Below are 18,793 nucleotides of genomic sequence, written 5' to 3' on the forward strand. Positions count from 1 at the left end.
CTACCCCACCCCCCGAGATAGCTCCGCCCCGGCATGTCCTTTCCTGGGGCAGCCCAGAACTCCACAACTAGGCTCAGCATAGTTTTCCCTCCTGTTCCTTCCAGGGTCGACACCACTGGTCCCTAAGAACTTCGTGTCCTAGAGTACGTGAACGTAGTTATGAATCTCTCCGGCATTTCACCAGACCCCCGCACCCTACTCCCTACCCCCAAGAAGGTCACATTCTTTTTATTTTCTTAAAAGTTTTTTTTTTTTTTTTTTTTTTTTTTTTTTTTTTTTAACTTCTTTCAACTCAGAAACATTACATTCTAAGATGTGGGTAAGAGAGAAGAGGACAATGGGAAAGAGAGGGTTCAGCGCTTTTGGATTTTCTGGCGTCTCCCCACAAACGCGCAGGAGCCAGTGCTGGGTATTTGCAGAGGAGGAGGGTGCCACCTCAGGGACACTTCCGCTCCACACACTGCTTCCCTCCCTCCTCGTACTCCTGCTTGGAGATCCACATCTGCTGGAAGGTTCCCTGGGAAAAAGGGACAACGTCAGCTGTCAGAGTAGCCTTGGGATGACCCTACGCCGCCCTGCCTCTAAGCCACCACACCCCTTGTTCATCTTACCTTCCCCTCATTGGCAGGTTTTAGCCTTTTCTACGACTGAGCCACGCCCCCAGCCCCTCACTGGGGGATTCTAGGCAGGTGCTCTACCACTGAGCCACACCCCAGCCCCTCACTGGGGGATTCTAGGCAGGGGCTCTACCACTGAGCCACACCCCAGCCCCTCACTGGGGGATTCTAGGCAGGTGCTCTACCACTGAGCCACACCCCAGCCCCTCACTGGGGGATTCTAGGCAGGTGCTCTACCACTGAGCCACACCCCAGCCTCTCACTGGGGGATTCTAGGCAGGGGCTCTACCACTGAGCCACACCCCAGCCCCTCACTGGGGGATTCTAGGCAGGTGCTCTACCACTGAGCCACACCCCAGCCACTCACTGGGGGATTCTAGGCAGGGGCTCTACCACTGAACCACACCCCAGCCCCTCACGGGGAGATTCTAGGCAGGTGTTCTACCACTGAGCCACACCCCAGCTCCTCACTGGGGGGTTCTAGGCAGGTGCTCTACCACTGAGCCACACCCCCAGCCCCTCACTGGGGGATTCTAGGCAGGTGCTCTACCACTGAGCCACACCCCAGCCCCTCACTGGGGGATTCTAGGCAGGTGCTCTACCACTGAGCCACACCCTCAGCCCCTCACTGGGGGATTCTAGGCAGGGGCTCTGCCACTGAGCCACACCTCAGCCCCTCACTGGGGGATTCTAGGCAGGGGCTCTGCCACTGAGCCACACCTCAGCCCCTCACTGGGGGATTCTAGGCAGGGACTCTACCACTGAGCCACACCCTCAGCCCCTCACTGGGGGATTCTAGGCAGGGGCTCTGCCACTGAGCCACACCTCAGCCCCTCACTGGGGGATTCTAGGCAGGTGCTCTACCACTGAGCCACACCCCAGCCCCTCACTGGGGGATTCTACCAGTGAGTAGCCACTTACTTGGGGATTAAATTTTTTGTGCGTCTGTATTTGTGCCTGTGTTTGCATCTGCGTGCATGATAACTGCTCTACATGCACATATGGAGGACAGTGGAAAAGGTTTGCCAAACTACAGATTTGCCACCTGTATGGAGGCTGGTGGCGGTCAGCTTCTATCTCCTCTGCCCATTTTGTGGTAAGAGCCTTGAGATAAGAGATAGACAGGGGCTCTCATGCCCTGTTCTATGTGGGCTCTGGGGATATGAACTCAGGTCCTGACACTGGTGCAGTGAGGGCTTTACCCATGAGCTAATTCCTTGGCCCTTGCATTTATTTGCCTTTTATTTTGTCAAAGGATCTCTCTAGATTGCCCGGGCTGACCTTGACCTTTTTTTTTTAATCTCCGTAGCTGGGATTATACGTCAGTACCACAGCCAGCTGCGCCATTACTATCTGACACCACCTGGTACCTCACTACCAAACACCCCTGCTGCTCTTGAGTTCTGCCCTGGCCATTTCACACTGTCTCTTCAGGGATGGCTGCATGGCCATCTGAAGGCTGGTGTTTCTGGCTAATGGAGCAGCCTTCCTGTGTGATCTCATCATCCCTGCCACTCCCCAGTCTCGTGTTCCAGACTCAGATACCCAGCTGTATCTTGGCTACTTCCTCCCGAATACCCTTGACCTTAAACTCCCTGTGCCCATAACTGAGATCATCATCTTCCGCAGGCTCTGCCCAGACCTGTTCCATTCGCCTTTGGTCTTTTTCCCTCCCCTCCCGCCTGCTACCCTCTCCTCCTTTTCTCCTTCCCTTCTTTTTTCTTTTTTAAAGATTTATTTATTTTTATTTTATTTTATTTTATTTTTTTACATATACAGTGTTCTGCCTGCATGTACCCCCATACGCCAGCAGAGGGCACCAGATCGCATTATAGATGGTTGTGAGACACCATGTGGTTGCTGGGAATTGAACTCAGGGCCTCTGGAAGAGCAGACAGTGCTCTTAACCACTGAGCCATCTCTCCAGCCCCACCTCCTTTTTTTCTTTACCCTTCTCCTTCTCTTCCCTTTCCCCAGCTCCCTTCTCTTTCTCTCATGCAAACACAGGCTGGCCTTGAACTCTATGTAGCTGAAAACAGGAATTCTATCCCCTAAACTCACATAAGAAAATCTGGGCATGGTGGTATACACTTTTAATCCCAGGAACTAGGGAGGCTGAGACATGCACATCGCTGGGGCTCATGGACCATCAAGTTTACCCTACTCTGCACAGTCCCCTTGGTCCCAGACCACACCATGGGAAGACACGTGACACACCCGTCATCATCCCTACCACTCTTCTATCCCAGATTCCAGGATGTCCCCTCTGCTCATAGACGACCATGGCTGTCTCACCCAAACCATATCCTCAACAACCTTTGTTTTTAGTTCCTCTCTTTTCCCTTTCCTATCCTGAGGAAGGCCCCCACCCCCACCCCTACCCCACCCCCAGTCTTCAGGAAGAGCTCATTGACTGCACTCTCTCTAAAAGACAATTTTTTTCCCCCAGGGCCAGGGTCATGTTTCAGTCAGTAAAGTGTTTGCTTTACAAGCACAAAGACCTGAGTTTGAACCATGCTGGAATCCAGTGGTGGGAGGCTGAGACGGAGGATCTGAGATTACCGGGTAATCCTAGGTGAATCAGTGACTGACAGCCTACAAAAAGGAGGGACCCTGTCTCAATAAATAAATAAATAAATAAATAAGCTGGAAGGGGCCTGAAGCATGACAGCTCAGTCTGTTCTCTGGCGACAGGGTCTTGCTATGTAGGCCAGGCTAGCCTTGCTCTTGAGCTAGTCTCTTGGCACAGTCTCTCTAGTGCTGGGATTATAGGCGTGACTAGGTACATGCTGGCGAACAAAAATGGGCAGCTATCAGGGTCTTCTTTCTTGTTTTGTTTGTTTGTTTGTTTTGTTTTTCGAGACAGGGTTTCTCTGTGTAGCGTTGGCTGTCCTGGACTCGCTGTGTAGACCAGGCTGGCCTCGAACTCACAGCGATCCGCCAGCCTCTGCCTCCCGAGTGCTGGGATTAAAGGTGTGCGCCACCACCGCCCCGGCAGGTCTTCTTTCTTAATACTCAGTGCCATGTCCCTCCCCTCTCACCAGTGAGGCCAAGATGGAGCCCCCAATCCACGGGCTGAACTTGCGTTCCATGGTGCTGTTGCTGGCGATGAGCTTCAGCCGCATGCTCTGAGGGAGGAAAAGGGGGTGCAGGCGGGGGGGATGGAAGATATATCCAGGAAGGGACAAGGCTTGGTAGGTAAGAGGAAGCCACAGAGACATGAACATTTCCAGGTAGGGGAGTCAGGAGGAGTCAAGGTTCAAAGAACTATGCCAGGATTGGAATCCAGGTGCCCTGGGTGGGGTGGGATGGGAGGGGTGGGGGAGTAGGGGGGAATGAGAATGGGGGAGCTCTTACTGGTGGAGTCTTCTGGGAAAGCTCCCGATTAAGCCTGTCTGTGAAGCCCTGAAGCAGAGTGTTCCCGCCAGTGACAATGACACTGCCATAGAGACCCTGGGAGCAGGGAGAAGGGCAAGCCTGTGAGATGCAACCCTTCCCTTCCTCCATGTTAGCCCTATGCCCCTTTGCCAAGCCTTAAGTCCCGGCCTCACCGGGCGAATGTCAATGTCACACATGCCAATGCTGGTGGTGACCACGTGACCCACTCCTAGCATGGTGTTCCCAGACAGGCCCTGTGGACAAAGGTGATAATGGACTTTGGAGACCTCTGTTTCCCTCTCCCCCAGTCCCCCATCACCCCCATCATCCTTCCCAGACTCCCCAGCCACACCCCTAGATCCAAGACTCCAGCCAGCCCCACCTCAACCGGTACCCAGCACCCAGCAAACCTTGACATTGGAGGGATCAAACAGGCCCTCAGGGATTCGCAGTCGCTCAGCGCCATAGTCTGTGTTGTAGCCATTGGGCATTTCATAATGCACTGTGGGCATTTGTGCAGCCACCCTGCCCAAGAAAGAAGGGAAACTCTGTCTGGCACACTCATGAAAGACTGTGAAGCGGGGTACTCTAGAGGTTCCCATGAGCCACAGTTCTGATCCCTAGCTTTGTTTTTGGAAATGGGGGTCTCATGTAGCCCAGGCATGTCTCCAACTTAGTAAGTAGTAGAGGTTAGCCTTGAACTCCTGATCTTCCTGTCTTCAATTCTCAAGTGCTGGTTTTCAGGCTTGTAGCACCATGCCCCAGAGATGTGGGGCTGAGAGTGGAACCCAGCGCTTTGTATGCTCTAGGCAAACTGAGCCTAGAGTCCCAGTGCCCACTCCTCCACCCACATTTTGTTTTGTTTTGTTTTTTTTGGATTTTTCGAGACAGGGTTTCTCTGTGTAGCCTTGGCCGTCTCGGACTTGCTTTGTAGACCAGGCTGGGCCTCTAACTCACAGTGATCTGTCTGCCTCTGCCTCCCGAGTGCTGGGATTAAAGGCGTGCACCACCACCGCCCAGCTACCACCCACACTTTTTAAAGACAGAATCCTGCTATGTAGCCAGGCTGGCCTGAGACTGTCCATCCTCCTGCCTCAACACTCCTGACTGCAGACATTATAGGAACTGCAGGGTACCCAGTGTCGCTGAGATCTACCCTCTTTCCCACCCTGAAATGCTTCTGCCCTACTTACTGTTCATCGTAAGGGGAGTCAGACACCTGCAGCACGGAGGCCTGGAAGTCTTGAATCACCTCCTGAGAAGCAGGGAGAGGTGAGATCTGAGTCACCTCTGTCTCTATTTCCAGGCCAACCCCCCACCCCAACTCACCCACAGTCATCTCCCCCCCCTCCGGTCTTAGCAGGGGTTCAGGGGCTGACAAGAATGGGGAAGAGGTGAGGAAGTTGTTTTCAGCCTCACATTACACATGTAGTTATGCCAGGACTTGGAGACTTGGGGTAGCTTCTCCTTCTTCTTCCAGTTTGGGGGGGCTCCCTCCCGTACAGGCTCCTGTGAGGACACAGCCTTTGAGCGTCCTTGTCCAGCTGGCACTTGCCTAACCCATTGGCAACACCAGCCTCCCTAGCACTCTGTTAGCTTTGCGGCTGACCAGCCCTGAGACTCTGGCTCCCATTTCCCTAGCAGGGGAGTGAAGCTAGTGAGAGGCTGCCCCACATGTGAACCGCACACTGCAAATGTGATCAGAGGGGGCCTGAACCAGAGGCTGGGGATGTAGCTCAGTGGATAGAGAGCCTGCCTAGCGTGCAAGAAGCCCCGAGTTCCATCCCCAGCCATGAATAAATCAGGCATGGTGTGACCTACCTCAGGAGGTAAAGGCAAGAGGACTGAGGATTCAATTGAGCATTTATTTTCCCCTCATCTGGGAAACTTTCATATGATGCTCCAGCTCCCATGGCTCTTCCATGGTAGAGGAAGGACCTCAACCTGGGTTTTTTGAGACGGCAGGCATGCCACACAGGCAGGCCTTCATACAGCCAAGGCTTATGGGGTACTGGGGGATCCAACTCAAGACTCTTTACATGCCAAAAGCTTGCTAACTGAGTCACATCCACAGCCCCTGGGTTTTGGATTTACAGATGTGCTTCACCACATCTGGTTCAAGAATTTGGATCTGTCAGACACATCACACCGGCCCTCACACATCTGCCAGCAGCCATGACTTGAAGCCTATGGCCCTCTCTGGAGATTGAGGGCCGGGACCCATGATCCTTTGGGGGGATTTGCACCATTATCTCCTGGGCCAGGGGGCTGCTGGGTACAGAGCAAATGCCAGGACTATGGATGCCATATCTGGGCGCAGCAGAGGGCTTGCCTTAGCCGCGATCATGTAAGGGGGGATGATATCGATCGCCATTTCCTGGAAGAGCTCGCGGCACTGCATGGAGATGAAGTCCCCTGCCAGGGGTGACTTGACGATGCCTGAAAGAAGAAGCAGTGTCGGAACCAGGCCTCCCCAGGGCACCCCAAGCCCCAATAAGGTCCTACCTTGCTGTAGGACATAGCCATCATGGACCGGGATGGCTGTAGTGTGAGTGGCTCCGCTGTCCAGCACCAAACCTGTGGAACGTCCATTTGCAAAGCTGGTGTGGGATGGGTCAGTCAAGGAAACAGCAGCAGGCAGTGAGGGGTTGGGACCTGGGTCAGGCCTTAGTCTCGCTTTGTTCTCTCAGGGTAAACTCATCCCAGTCTACAAATATAACCTTTTGATTTTATTTTTCTCCTTTTTGGGTATGTGTGCGTGCGTGCGTGCGTGTGTGCGTGCGTGTGTGTGTGTGTGTGTGCGCGCGCGCGCACAGAGGCCTAAGGTTGATGTCAAGACTCAACCTTGGAGCTAGAGAGATACCCGAGAGGTTAAACGCACTGGCTGCTCTTCCAAAGGTCCTGAGTTCAATTCCCAGCAACTATATGGTGGCTCACAACCATCTATAATGAGACCTGATGCCCGCTTCTGGCAGTGTGCAGGTGTACATGCAGACAGAGCACTGTATACATAATAAATACATACATCTTAAAATTAAAAAAAAAAAAAGACTTATCCTTCATCTCTCTTCCACCTTATTCATTCAGGAAAGTGCTCCCAGTTAAGCTCAGAGCCCCCTAATATGGCTAGTGTTGCTGGCCTCCACCTCCTGAGGCTGTAACTGCAAGTAGGTCATCATGCCCTTCTTGCTTATATGTGGGTTTCTGAGGATCCAAATTCTGGTCCTTATAGCTGTGTGTCAATTGCTTTAATTGCTGAGCTGCCTCATGTAGGTGCTGCTGAGCCATTGCTCTAGCCCCTACCCCTCAACTTTTAAAAAGTATTTATTTATTGGGGGTTTTGTTTTGTTTTGGTTTTGGTTTTGTTTTGTTTTTTGGAGACAGGGTTTCTTTTTGTAATAGCCCTAGATGTCCTGGAACTCTCTTTGTAGACCAGACTGGCCTTGAACTTACAACAATCTGCCTCCCTCTGCCTTCAAAACACACACACACACACACACACACACACACTTTTACTATGTAGTCCAGGCTACTACATGGGACTCATGTAGCTCAGGCTGGCCTCAAGCTAAAGGCAATCATCCTGCCTTGGTCTCCCAAGCGCTAGAATTTCAGGTCTAAATTTGCTCCTCCAGTTTATGTGGAGCCGGGGGACACAGCCTCAGACACGCTAGGCCCAGTTGGGCTACATCCCCAACTCCCTGTTTTTGGTTTTGGTAGCCCAGGCCTTGACTGTGCATCTCCTTAAGCCCTTTGAGTGTTGGAATTCCATGTGCCTGTGATCCCGTGTCCTGCAGACTCCTTGAACTGGGGTCCCTGTCACCCCTTACCTAGCACAGAGTTCCCTTTATCACTAATTCTGAAAAAAGACAATGGCCGAAACTGGCCATTTCGAAAGGAACCACCTCCCTGTCACATGTCCCTTCCTCTTCTGTCCAGACCCAGTCAGTCCCTTGATGTTTACTTGGCACAAGTCCTCCTGTTGAGATTGACCCATACAATAGGTAGAATAGTGAAGGGCCACTGGTCTGCACCCCAACCCCGGACCCAAGCTTCCAGCTTATGGGGCCTCCGGCACTAGTGAGGTGCAAAGGCTGATCTGCCCACCCAAGACACTGATCTCCCGGGAATCCGGCCCAGCCCCACCCAGCCCAGCACACACCCCCACGCTGGCCCTCAGCACACACCCCCACCCCGGCCCTCAGCACACACCCCCACGCCGGCCCTCAGCACACACCCCCACCCCGGCCCTCAGCACACACCCCCACGCCGGCCCTCCACCCAGCGGAGCTGCCGGAGGACTCCTCGGATACGCTGTGAGCACGGCAGTCTTGCATAAGAAGAAGGCTGGAATGTTGTACTGCTCGAACATCAGTTCTGTCAGCTTCTCCCGCTTGGCCCGCGTGTTCCACTGCAAAGAGAGCACAGGACGGGAGGAGTCCAGATGGAGGCACAGCCAGTGTGTGTGCGCATGCGCGCTTGCATACACAGCAGCAGACACTACTCACAGGACCAAACATACAGACGTTCTTAGACACACATTTCACAGTATGTATGTATGTATGTATGTATGTATGTACACAGATACCTGGATTCACAGACACAAACACTCCCCCCCACACATTCACATACATTTTACATACATGTATGCAGACATACATACATTCAGGTACGCACACACATATATACACATAACTTAGACTAGAAACAGTTCAGAGCCCTTGATCCGCACACACCTTTACAATGTAAGAAGTATAAGGAACTTTATTTGATTTTATTTTGTCATGCTGGGGATAAATCCTGGGACCCGGTGTACGGAAGACAAGCACGCTACCACTGACCCGTATCTTCAGTCCTATTTTGTTTTGTATTTTATTTTGACTTAAGATCAGCAGCTGAATAGCCCAAATTTACCTTAAATTGTTGATATTCCTACCATAGTGTTTCAAGTGTTGGGGTAACAGGCACACGCCACCATGCCTGATTAAGACTGTCATTATTCAGCGAATTGGTGGTGGTGCACGCCTTTAATCCCAGCACTTAGGAGGCAGAGGCAGGTGGGTCTTCTTAGGCCAGCCTGGTTTACAGAGTTCAAGGACAGCCAAGACTACACAGAAAAACCTGCTTCTCTCAAAAAACAAACAAACAAAGATAAATAAGTAAAATTAAATTAAATTAATTTTCTTCTATGTGTCTGTCTACCTGAGAATATGCATGGGGAGGGCAGAAATTGAAATAAGGTGTCTTTTTTTTTTTTTTTTCCTGAGAGAGGGTTTCTCTGTGTAGCCTTGGCTGTCCTGGATCCGATTTGTAGACAATGCTGGCCTCGAACTCACAGAGATCCACCAGCCTCTGCCTCCCAAGCGCTGGGACTGCAGGCGTGCGCCACCACACTCGGCTTGATACACCGCTCTCCACCTTATTTTTTGAGACAAGGTCTCTCACTGGACTTGGAGCCCACTAGTTTGGCTAGGCTTGTTAGCCAGCAAGCTCCAGGGACTCTCTTATCTATGTGTCCCCATGGCTGTGTGGCAAACACTTCACCAACTGAGCCACCTCCCTGGGCCCTGCTTTGTTTTGTTTTGAGAAAAGATCTCTAGTAGCCTAGAATGGCCTTGAATTTGATACTTAGTTGAGGATGTCTTGAACATCTGTCTGAACCTCCACCTCCATCGCCCGAGTCCTGGGATGACCAGCATACACATTAAGTGGTGCCCAGTGGTGCCTGAGGTAGAAGCCATGGCTTCCTGCATGCCAGGCAAGTAAGTACTCCACAACTGAGCTACAGCCCTGGAGCCTGCCACACAGGAGTTCTTGGCAGAGCTGCGTCTGGAGTCAGCATCCTCCCATGCCTGGCTCAGTGCTCTTTATCGTGCACAAATACACCTCAACCTCTTCCAGGCTCCCGGTTCATCCTTCATCCTCATCCTAGTCATCTCAGATGGCAGAATGCAGGAGAGATGGTTTCTGGGTAACAATGGGAGATGAAAAAGAAATATATTTTTTTTCCCCCTCTCAAGATCCCAGCAAAAAACAGAGACAATTAAAAAAAAAAAAAAAAAAAGACAGAAACCTACAAAAGCCAGTGAGCACTTGGGAGATGTGCCACTAGAAAAATGCAAATCGAGCATCATTAGTCACTGGAGAAATGCAAATCAAAAGCATAATGAGGGTCGGCTTCACACCTACCTAGACAATGTTGGTAATTAAAAACCCAGAAGGCGGGGCTGGTGAGATGGCTCAGCGGGTAAAGGTGATTGCTGCCAAGCCTGGTGGCACAAGTTCAATACCCAGGATCCGCTTGATGGACAGAGAGGACCAACTGTTTCAAGTTGTCCTCTGACCTCCACATGTGTTCCATGACACGCAGGTGCCCACACACATGCACAATAAACAATTAAATGCCCCCCCCCACAATTAAAACTAGAAAGCAAGATGCTGGTGAGAAATTGGGACCCTCTCATGTTTGGTCGGACTGTGAAAGGGTTCAGCCAATGCAGGATGAGTTGTTGGTTCCTCAAAATATATATAATGGAGAAGTTCTACAGCATCCAATGATCCCAGGCCTGGCCATTCACCCAAAAGAAACAAAAATGAGGAGCTGGAGAGAAGGCTCAGTGGGCTAAGCACTCGCTGCTCTTGCAGAGGACCCAGGTTTGGTTCCCAGCGCAAGCACGCCAGCTCACAATGATCTGTAGGGATCTCATGCCGTTTTTGTTGCGTTTGCAGGCACCAAGCACACATGTGGTGCACATCATATGCATATAGGGCAAATGACTATACATATACGATAAGATAAACAACCTTTTTAAAAAAATGAAACAACTGCTGGGGAAGGGGGAGGGTGGCGCACACCTTTAACCCCAGCACTTGGGAGGCAGAGGCAGGCAGAGCTCTATGAATTTGAGGCCAGCCTGGGCTACAAAGTGAGTCCAAGACAGCCAGGGATACACAGAAAACCTTGTCTTGAAAAACAAACAAACAAACAAAAATCAAAACAAACAGAAAGAAACAAGTGCTAGAGGAAAGCTTGGCACTTAAGTGCCGAGAGCAATACCGTTTACAACAGCTGGTGGATGGCTCCATGAGTGGATGGCTGGATACAGAAACTGTGCTATGTCTTTAAAGGGGATTCTTATTCAACCGTAACAAAAGATGGAGTGAGGGTAAATAGTTGAACATGGATAACATAAAATGTACGCTAAGTGAACAGACACAGGCGCAGGACAGCAGACAACTCCATGGTAGAGGGCAGGCTTGGCATCCCAGCATCTTTGCTGCCATCTCCAACACCCTAAAGGACACTGACACAAAGAGTCGTGTTGTGTGATTGCTTTTTTTATGAAACATCCTGAGCAGATATCTGTGTAGTGACAGAGAGGATCCAGGTGTAGGGGTGCGTACCTGTGAATTCAGCAATGAGGAAGCTGAGGCAGGAGGATAGCGACTTTGAGCCTAAAGCAGGTTATGTAAAGAGTTCCAGAGCACACAGTAATAAACTAAGTAATAGGTCTCTGAACTGTTTATTAAACTCCATCTCCTTGCACTGTGTTTTACTCAAGCTCCCCAGTTTGATTCTTTAAAGAGAGTGAATCTGAGCCGGGCGGTGGTGGCACACGCCTGTAATCCCAGCAATCAAGGAGGCAGAGGCAGGTGGATCGCTGTGAGTTCGAGGGCAGCCTGGTCTACAAAGCGAGTCCAGGATGACCAAGGCTACACAGAGAAACCCTGTCTCAAAAAAACAACAACAAAACAAGACGACAACAACAACAACAACAACCACACCACCACCAAGCAAACAAAGACAAGAGAGTCAATCTAAGAGTTCCTAAACTGGTAGAACACTTAACACAGCTGGAAGTGAAAACCTACTGAGAATCGAGTGACACCACGTATTTTTGAAGAACTCCTACCTCATGCCTTGGCTGGGCTCCAGAAAAGGTAGAAATATGTGAAACAGCATTAAAAAAAAAAAAAGAATAGAGCGCTTGCTGTTTTGCAGACAACCCAGAGTTCGGTCCTCAGCACCCACAGTTTACAACCAGCTGTCACTCCAGCTTCAGGAGATTTGACATCTTCTGGCCTCCATGGGAACTTGCATGCAGAGACGTTTGCATACAGATAATATTTTAAAAAATAATATAAACAATCTTACAAAATAAAACAAGTCTTTTAGAAATTGAAGGAATAAGTTAATTCAATTAAAATGTAATCTAGGGCTGGAGAGTTAGCTCAACATATAAGAGCACTTGTTGCTCTTGCACAGGACTTGGGTTCGATTCCTAGCGCTCTCGCAGCAGCTCACAACCATCGGTAACTCCAGTCCCAGGGGATCTGACACCCTCTTCCGACCTCTGAGGGCACCTGGCACGTATGTAGTGCACATACATGCATGCAAAAAAAAAATACTCATTGACATAAAATAATTTTTAAAAATCTAAAATTTTTAGTTTTAGTTAAAAGATTTTTCTATGGGGTTAGGGATTTAGCTCTGTGGTACAGCACTTGCCTAGCAAACGCAAGGCCCTGGGTTCAGCCCTCAGCTCTGGAGAGGAAAAAAAAAAAAAAAAAAAAAGAATTTTCTAAAGACGTCAAAGCAGAGATTTCCTTCAAAACCTTGTCCTCAAATAATCCCGTAGCAAAGAAAGCAATCAGCAAAGCCCTATAGTTTTGGCACAGGGCTTCTCATCACTCTTTCTTTCTTTCTTTTTAAAAAGAATTTTAAAAGATTTATTATGTATACAGCAGTCTGCCTACAGGCTAGAAGAGGGCACCAGATTTTGTCACAGATGGTTGTGAGCCACCATGTGGTTGCTGGGAATTGAACTTATGACCTCTGGAAGAGCAGTCAGTGCTCTTAACCTCTGAGCCATCTCTCCAGCCCTCATCACTCTTTCTTTCTTTCTTTTTTAAAGATTTATTTATTTATTATGTATATAGTGCTCTGCCTTCATGTACCCCTGCAGGCCAGAAGAGGGCACCAGATTTTGTTACAGATGGTTGTGAGCCACCATGTGGTTGCTGGGAATTGAACTCATGACCTCTGGAAGAGCAGTCAACACTCTTTAACCTCTGAGCCATCTCTCCAGCCCCTCATCACTCTTTCTTCATGGGCCACTTTTAAAGAAAAGCAGGCAACCCACTTGCGGAAGTCTTCTAAAAGTCTCTAAAATAAGATGGATGCTCTCAAACTATGGCAGGAAAACCAGTGTGGGAGAAAGAAGATACCTAACAACAAACTAGTGATATCTTTTTTTTTTTTTTTAAACTAGTGATATCTTTAATAAAGGAGCATGATATTGGACCCATGAAACAAGATGCTAAAACAAAGCTACTACCACCACCAACAAAGCATTGATGGGGATATGTATCAGTGATAGAGCTTCTGCCTAGAGGGTTTTTTGTTTGTTTTGTTTTGTTTTTCGAGACAGGGTTTCTCTGTGTAAATCTCTGGCTGTCCTGGACTCGCTTTGTAGACCAGGCTGGCCTCAAACTCACAGTGATCCATCTGCCTCTGCCTCCCAAGTGCTGGGATTAAAGGTGTGTGCCCACACACCTGGCTCTGCCTAGAGTTCTTAAGGCCCTAATGTCAGCCCCCCAGCATCCCCTCAGGAAAATAAAAATAGCTTTCAGAGTTTTCAGGATCCAGTTATTTAAAAAGAAGAAGGGAGAGCTGGGAAGTTGTGGCACACACCTTTAATCCCAGCACTTGGGAGGTAGAGGCAGGTGGATCTTTGTGAGTTCAAGGCTAACCAGGTCTACAGGATGAGATCCAGGACAGGCAGGAGTACACAGAGAAACCCTGTCTCAAAACAAACAAATGAAGAAGAAGAAGGAGGAGGACGAGGAGGAGGAGGAGGAGGAGGAGGAGGAGAAGGAGAAGAAATAAAAAGAACAGAATTCAGGAGCAGCTATGGTAAACTCAGTAAAATGGTTGGACTATAAAGTTAAGGCATCATCTAGGAAACTAGAGGAAAAGCTAATGATGGAAAACAGAAGGGAAAATTAAGGACCAATTCAGGGGGGCACAAAATATAAGTAATGGGATTTCCCAAAAGTGGGAACAAAGGAAATGAAGAGAAATAAATAGTAAAAACATAATTTAATTTTTTAATTCAATGGACCAATGGATGCTTGCCACCAAGCTTGATGACCTAGTTTGATTCCTGGATCCTGCATGATGAAAGAGGTGGACCAAGTCCTGCAAGGTGTCCTCTGATGTTCACATGGCACTCAAGCACAGACACACACGTAAATAAGAAGCACAGATACACACAGAGGTAAGAAAATGATATAAAACATTTTCACTTAACTAAAACACAAAAGTTTCCAGAACAATTAACAAAATACGCCAACATCAGTACATATCATTAAAAAAGAAAAACCCACTTAGAATGGAATGAGAATTCTAAATACTTTCAGAGGGGCAAAGCCAGTAGGATGGTGTCAGACTTCTCAATGTGAACAGTAGACGTTCAAGGACAACGGGAGGAAACGCGTTCACGATCTGAAGAAAAATGCTTTCCAACCTGGAATATGATACTTAGCTAAACTGTCAATTCTGAGTCTCAAAAGAAATGCTTCTTGAGTGAATCAAGAAAAGAAGCCAAATAAGTGGAACACCTGCTGTTCTCAGAAGAAAACCAGGAAGATTCTCCCAGGTAGTGCTCAAGGAAGATGCCAGTATAACGGCTGTTTCCCGAATTTAAGCCAAAGTGGAATGTGTCAGCAGGCTCTGAGAGAGGTTTCTTCAGTAAGACTAAATTAATAGACTATATTATGGAATTAGTATCTTGAGAAAATACATAGCTACCTGATGGGTAACTCAGGGTTATACTGATAAGTAGAAAATTAAGTTAAAAAAAAAAAAAAACAAAGCAAAAACAAAAACACAACAATACTTAGATCTGAGGAAGACAAAAGTCACATAAGAATGAAAAAATAGGGGCTGGAGAGATGGGTTTGGTGGTTAAGAGCACTGGTTGCTCTTCTATAGAGAACCCCGGTTCAATTCCCAGCACCCACATGGGAGACCACAAGCTGTCTGTAACTCCAGTTCTAGGGGACCCTACACCCTCATATAGACACGCATTCAGGCACATGACATAACAAATAAATAAATTTTTAAAAAGAATGAAAAAGTAATCATGGTTCATTACCAGCTCTTATTAGCCTATAAAATATAAAAGAATATAAACTCAGAATTAAAAAAAAAACATGCCTGTATTTAAAGGTGAAAAACGAGAAGCATTTATGAAATTTATGAAGTTGCCTGATGGGGTGATAAACAGCCAAATACTCATCTCCTATAGTAGAAAATTCCTGGATAAGGCATAAAATAAGACAAACATAAGAGCAGACAAGATAGTTCAGCTCAACATCCTGAGGTCAGTTCTTGGGACCCACATGCTGGATGGAGAAAACCGACTCTTGCAAGCTTCCCTCTAACCTCCATATTGACACTGTGGCACACTCACCTCCCTCCACCCCTACACACACATACACACACACACACACACACACACACACACACACACACACACCAAAACAAAAATAATAAAATGTATTTTTTTTGAAATGCACAGAGGTGGGCAGTGGTGGCACGCGCCTTTAGTCTCAGCACTCCAGAGGCAGAGGCAGGCAGATCTCTGTGAGTTCAAGGCCAACCTGGTCTACAGAGGCAGTGCCAGGTCACCCCAAGGCTACACAAAGAAACCCTGTTTAAAACAAATAAATGAGTAAACACAAAGAAGCAAACAAACAAACAAACAAACAAACAAACATTAAAACAGACAAAACATATATGAAAAGAACAAAAGGTCAGCTGAAATGCCAGCATGAATGAGGCAATGAGTGCTGAAGTCTCGCTCCAGCTGCTGGGAGACTGAGTGCCGTTTGCTCTCTTTAAGGGTATGGTTTCTGAGAGGCTGCTCATGCTGCGGTAGGTGGTCCTACAGCCACTCGCAGAGGCAGCACTCAGTGAGAGGCAGCACTCATTGGACTCAGTGCTTGAGTGCGTTTTTTGTCTGTCTGTCTGTCTGTTTGTTTGTTTTCAAGACAGGGTTTCTCTGTGCAGCCCTGGCTGTCCTGGAACCAACTCTGTAGACCAGGCTGGCTTTGAACTCACAGAGATCCACTTGCCTCTGCCTCCCGGGTGCTGGGATTAAAGGTGTGGGCCACCACCGCCTGGTGTTTGTTTTATTTTATTTTTTAAGCTCATGAAGTTGGGAGAGAAAAGTGCTAGGAGAGAAAAGGGAAAGGATGGGGTGTATTTAATAAAAAAGCACATTATATGCATATATAACATTCTCAAAAATATATGCAAATATAAAAATGTATATATACGTATATATATATATATATATATATATATATATTTTTTTTTTTTTTTTTTTTTTTTTTTGAAACAGAGTCTCTCTTTATGTAGTCCTGGCTCTTCTGGAACTTATATGTAGTTGAAGATGACCTTGAATTGCTGATCCTCCTGCTTCTGCCTCATGAGTACTGGGATTACAAGCTTAACTTTTTTCCCCCTTGAGTAGCGAGGCTTGAATGCAGAGACTTGTGTGTGCCAGGCAAGTATCCTACCAACTGAGCTACATTGGTACTATGCGTGTGTGTGTGTGTGTGTGTGTGTGTGTGTGTGTGTGTGTGTGTACAACAGTGACCAAAATATGTAAGTGTGTGTGAACAACAGAGAGCAATGGAGTGGATGAAGCTGGCAGCTGAAAGAGAGGAGGCGGGTGGAGGGTAAGGCAGGGGGGAAGGAATACAGTTAATGATGACAGGGCAAGAAGGGGAAAAATCTGCAAAGGGAGGTGAAGTGACTGATAGTGGTGGCTCCAAGTTAGAGGTGATGGTGAAAAGGATGTGTCACCAGGGACCCACACCAGGGCTGGGCGTGGACCCCTGAGGCACTCACCGGAGCCTCGGACATGAGGACTGGGTGCAGGTTTGGCTCGGACTTGACATGTTTGCTGTAGGTGTGATCCAGGATGGCTCGGAAGCACTCCCAATCCTCAACTAGGGGCAGAGGGGCCAGCAAGGAGAGACAGACGGGAAGGCAGGGAGGCAAGGATCAGAGACAGAAAGTAAAGGAGGGAGGGAGGCCAAGTCTAGAGGTAGGGTGAGTCCAGCTTGTGCTCCCAAGCACCCCTCCCTCCCTTAAGTTCCAGAGTTCTAGGGGCCTTGGTCTGAGATCCCAGCAGTTGTAGGGAGCCGCCCGTGAGCAGATCCTTGGGACTTGGGCAGCAGCAAGCAGGGCTCTGTGGGTGTGGAGATCTGCGTCCACACGTTGGGGGTGGGGTGGGGTAGGGGCTCCCAGTCAGTTTCAGAAAGTAGTGGGGGGCATCCCCTTACTCATGCCATTCTTGAGGGGTGACATGACCTCCGCTCCATCCCGAGGCACGTGCAGGGCATTGGTGTCGATGTGGAAAATCTTCCCTTTCTTCTCTTTCTCCCCCTCCAGCTCCAGCCCGCCCCCCTCTTCTGCGGCCAGCAGCCCCACAGTGGTGGGGAAGTCAGCCTGGTTACAAGGAACATGGATGGGAAGCCAGATTATCCCCCCCCCCTTTTTTTTTCTTTGAGACAGACTTTTACTATGAAGTTCCAGGCTGGCCTGGAACTCTATGTAGACCAGGCTGGCTTTGAATTTAACGAAGATTTGCATGCCTCTGCCTCTGGAGTGACGGGATTAAAGGAATGTGCTACTTTGCCCCCTTCTAGTCCCTTGTCCAATTGCACTCAAGACTCTCAGCCGTGCCCTCCCTCCCACCCGGGATTCCTCCCCTGTCTCCACTCAGATGAGCTACCTGTGCATGCGCGCACGCGTTTGTTCATAGGTCAACCTGCCTGGCAGAGGGTGTCCGAGCCCCTGGGGATTTGGGGAGGGAACTGGAAGGCTCACCTTGGGGCAGTCCTCCCCAGCGTACCCAGCTCGGACTGAGAAGGAGCCAATGTCAAAGACGAGCGCCCCCACCTCATCTGTGCAAGGAGACAGGCGTGTGAGGAGACCTCTCCCAAACTGTCCCCCTAAATAGCTTGGAGAAGAGTCTGGGGGTAATAATAGCCAGAGTTTGAACTTCAGCCGGGAGTGGGTGGGAGATCCACCTAGACTTCAGGGCGTTCTAGAAGAGGAGGGTTAAAGCCACCAGAGTTCCCTCTTGCCTAGTGGCCTGGCAGGGAAAAGAAAGGTCCAGGGGTACGGGAGGCAGTGCACGCTTGGGAACCCCAAGAGTGATGGAAACCAGAAGGAGTGGGAGACCCAAACATCAGGTTGGACCTGATGCAGTACGGAGGTGACAGGCCCAGGGATGCTCAGGGCTTGGGACGCGCGGGTTCGGGATGCAGGGCTGCAGACCAGGCCGAGAGCCCGGTGCCCCAGGCCGGCTCACCTCCGCCGTAGACTCCCCCGCTCATAGTGCTCTCTCTACGCGGCTCGCGGCCCGTGGGCGGCGGCGGGATCAGCACCGAGGCGGCCGGACAGCTCCCGGGATCCCGGGCGGGGCGGGGCGCGGCGGCGGCCAATCAGGAGCCTGGATTCCCCGCCCCCAACGGCGAGGCCGATTGGTTACGAAGCGAGACAATAACCCGGCTGGGGGCCGCTGCTTTAAAGGGACAGCTGCTTCTTCATTCAGAGGTTGGGAGGTGATGAGGGGTTCCCACACGAAGAAGGCTGGAGGCTGGCCCACGACTCAGAGAGAGGAAGTAGGAAAGAGATGGAGAGTAGCGCTCCACAGGGCATGGGATCTTCCACCCACCCCCGTTTCTTGGTGTTATTTATTTCTTTTATTTTTTAT

At 49.3% G+C, this 18,793-nt stretch overlaps 1 protein-coding gene across 1 annotated transcript; it reads right to left on the minus strand.

Annotated features, from left to right (window-relative positions):
• Positions 1 to 393: 393 nt before the first annotated feature.
• Actl6b (actin like 6B) lies at positions 394 to 18,505 on the minus strand. The gene is made up of 14 exons (XM_051161232.1): positions 18,389 to 18,505; positions 17,902 to 17,978; positions 17,355 to 17,520; positions 16,918 to 17,018; positions 8,309 to 8,406; positions 6,501 to 6,595; positions 6,328 to 6,434; positions 5,415 to 5,504; positions 5,189 to 5,250; positions 4,406 to 4,520; positions 4,169 to 4,249; positions 3,975 to 4,070; positions 3,659 to 3,745; positions 394 to 517 (listed from the first exon to the last, which is right to left on the minus strand). Exons 1-14 carry the CDS (start codon positions 18,411 to 18,413, stop codon positions 437 to 439), a joined length of 1,281 nt encoding a protein of 426 aa, XP_051017189.1. The 5' UTR covers positions 18,414 to 18,505; the 3' UTR covers positions 394 to 436.
• Between the last annotated feature and the right edge of the window lie 288 nt (positions 18,506 to 18,793).

This window comes from Acomys russatus, chromosome 19 (genome assembly GCF_903995435.1).
Source record: "Acomys russatus chromosome 19, mAcoRus1.1, whole genome shotgun sequence".
Taxonomy (NCBI): domain Eukaryota; kingdom Metazoa; phylum Chordata; class Mammalia; order Rodentia; family Muridae; genus Acomys; species Acomys russatus.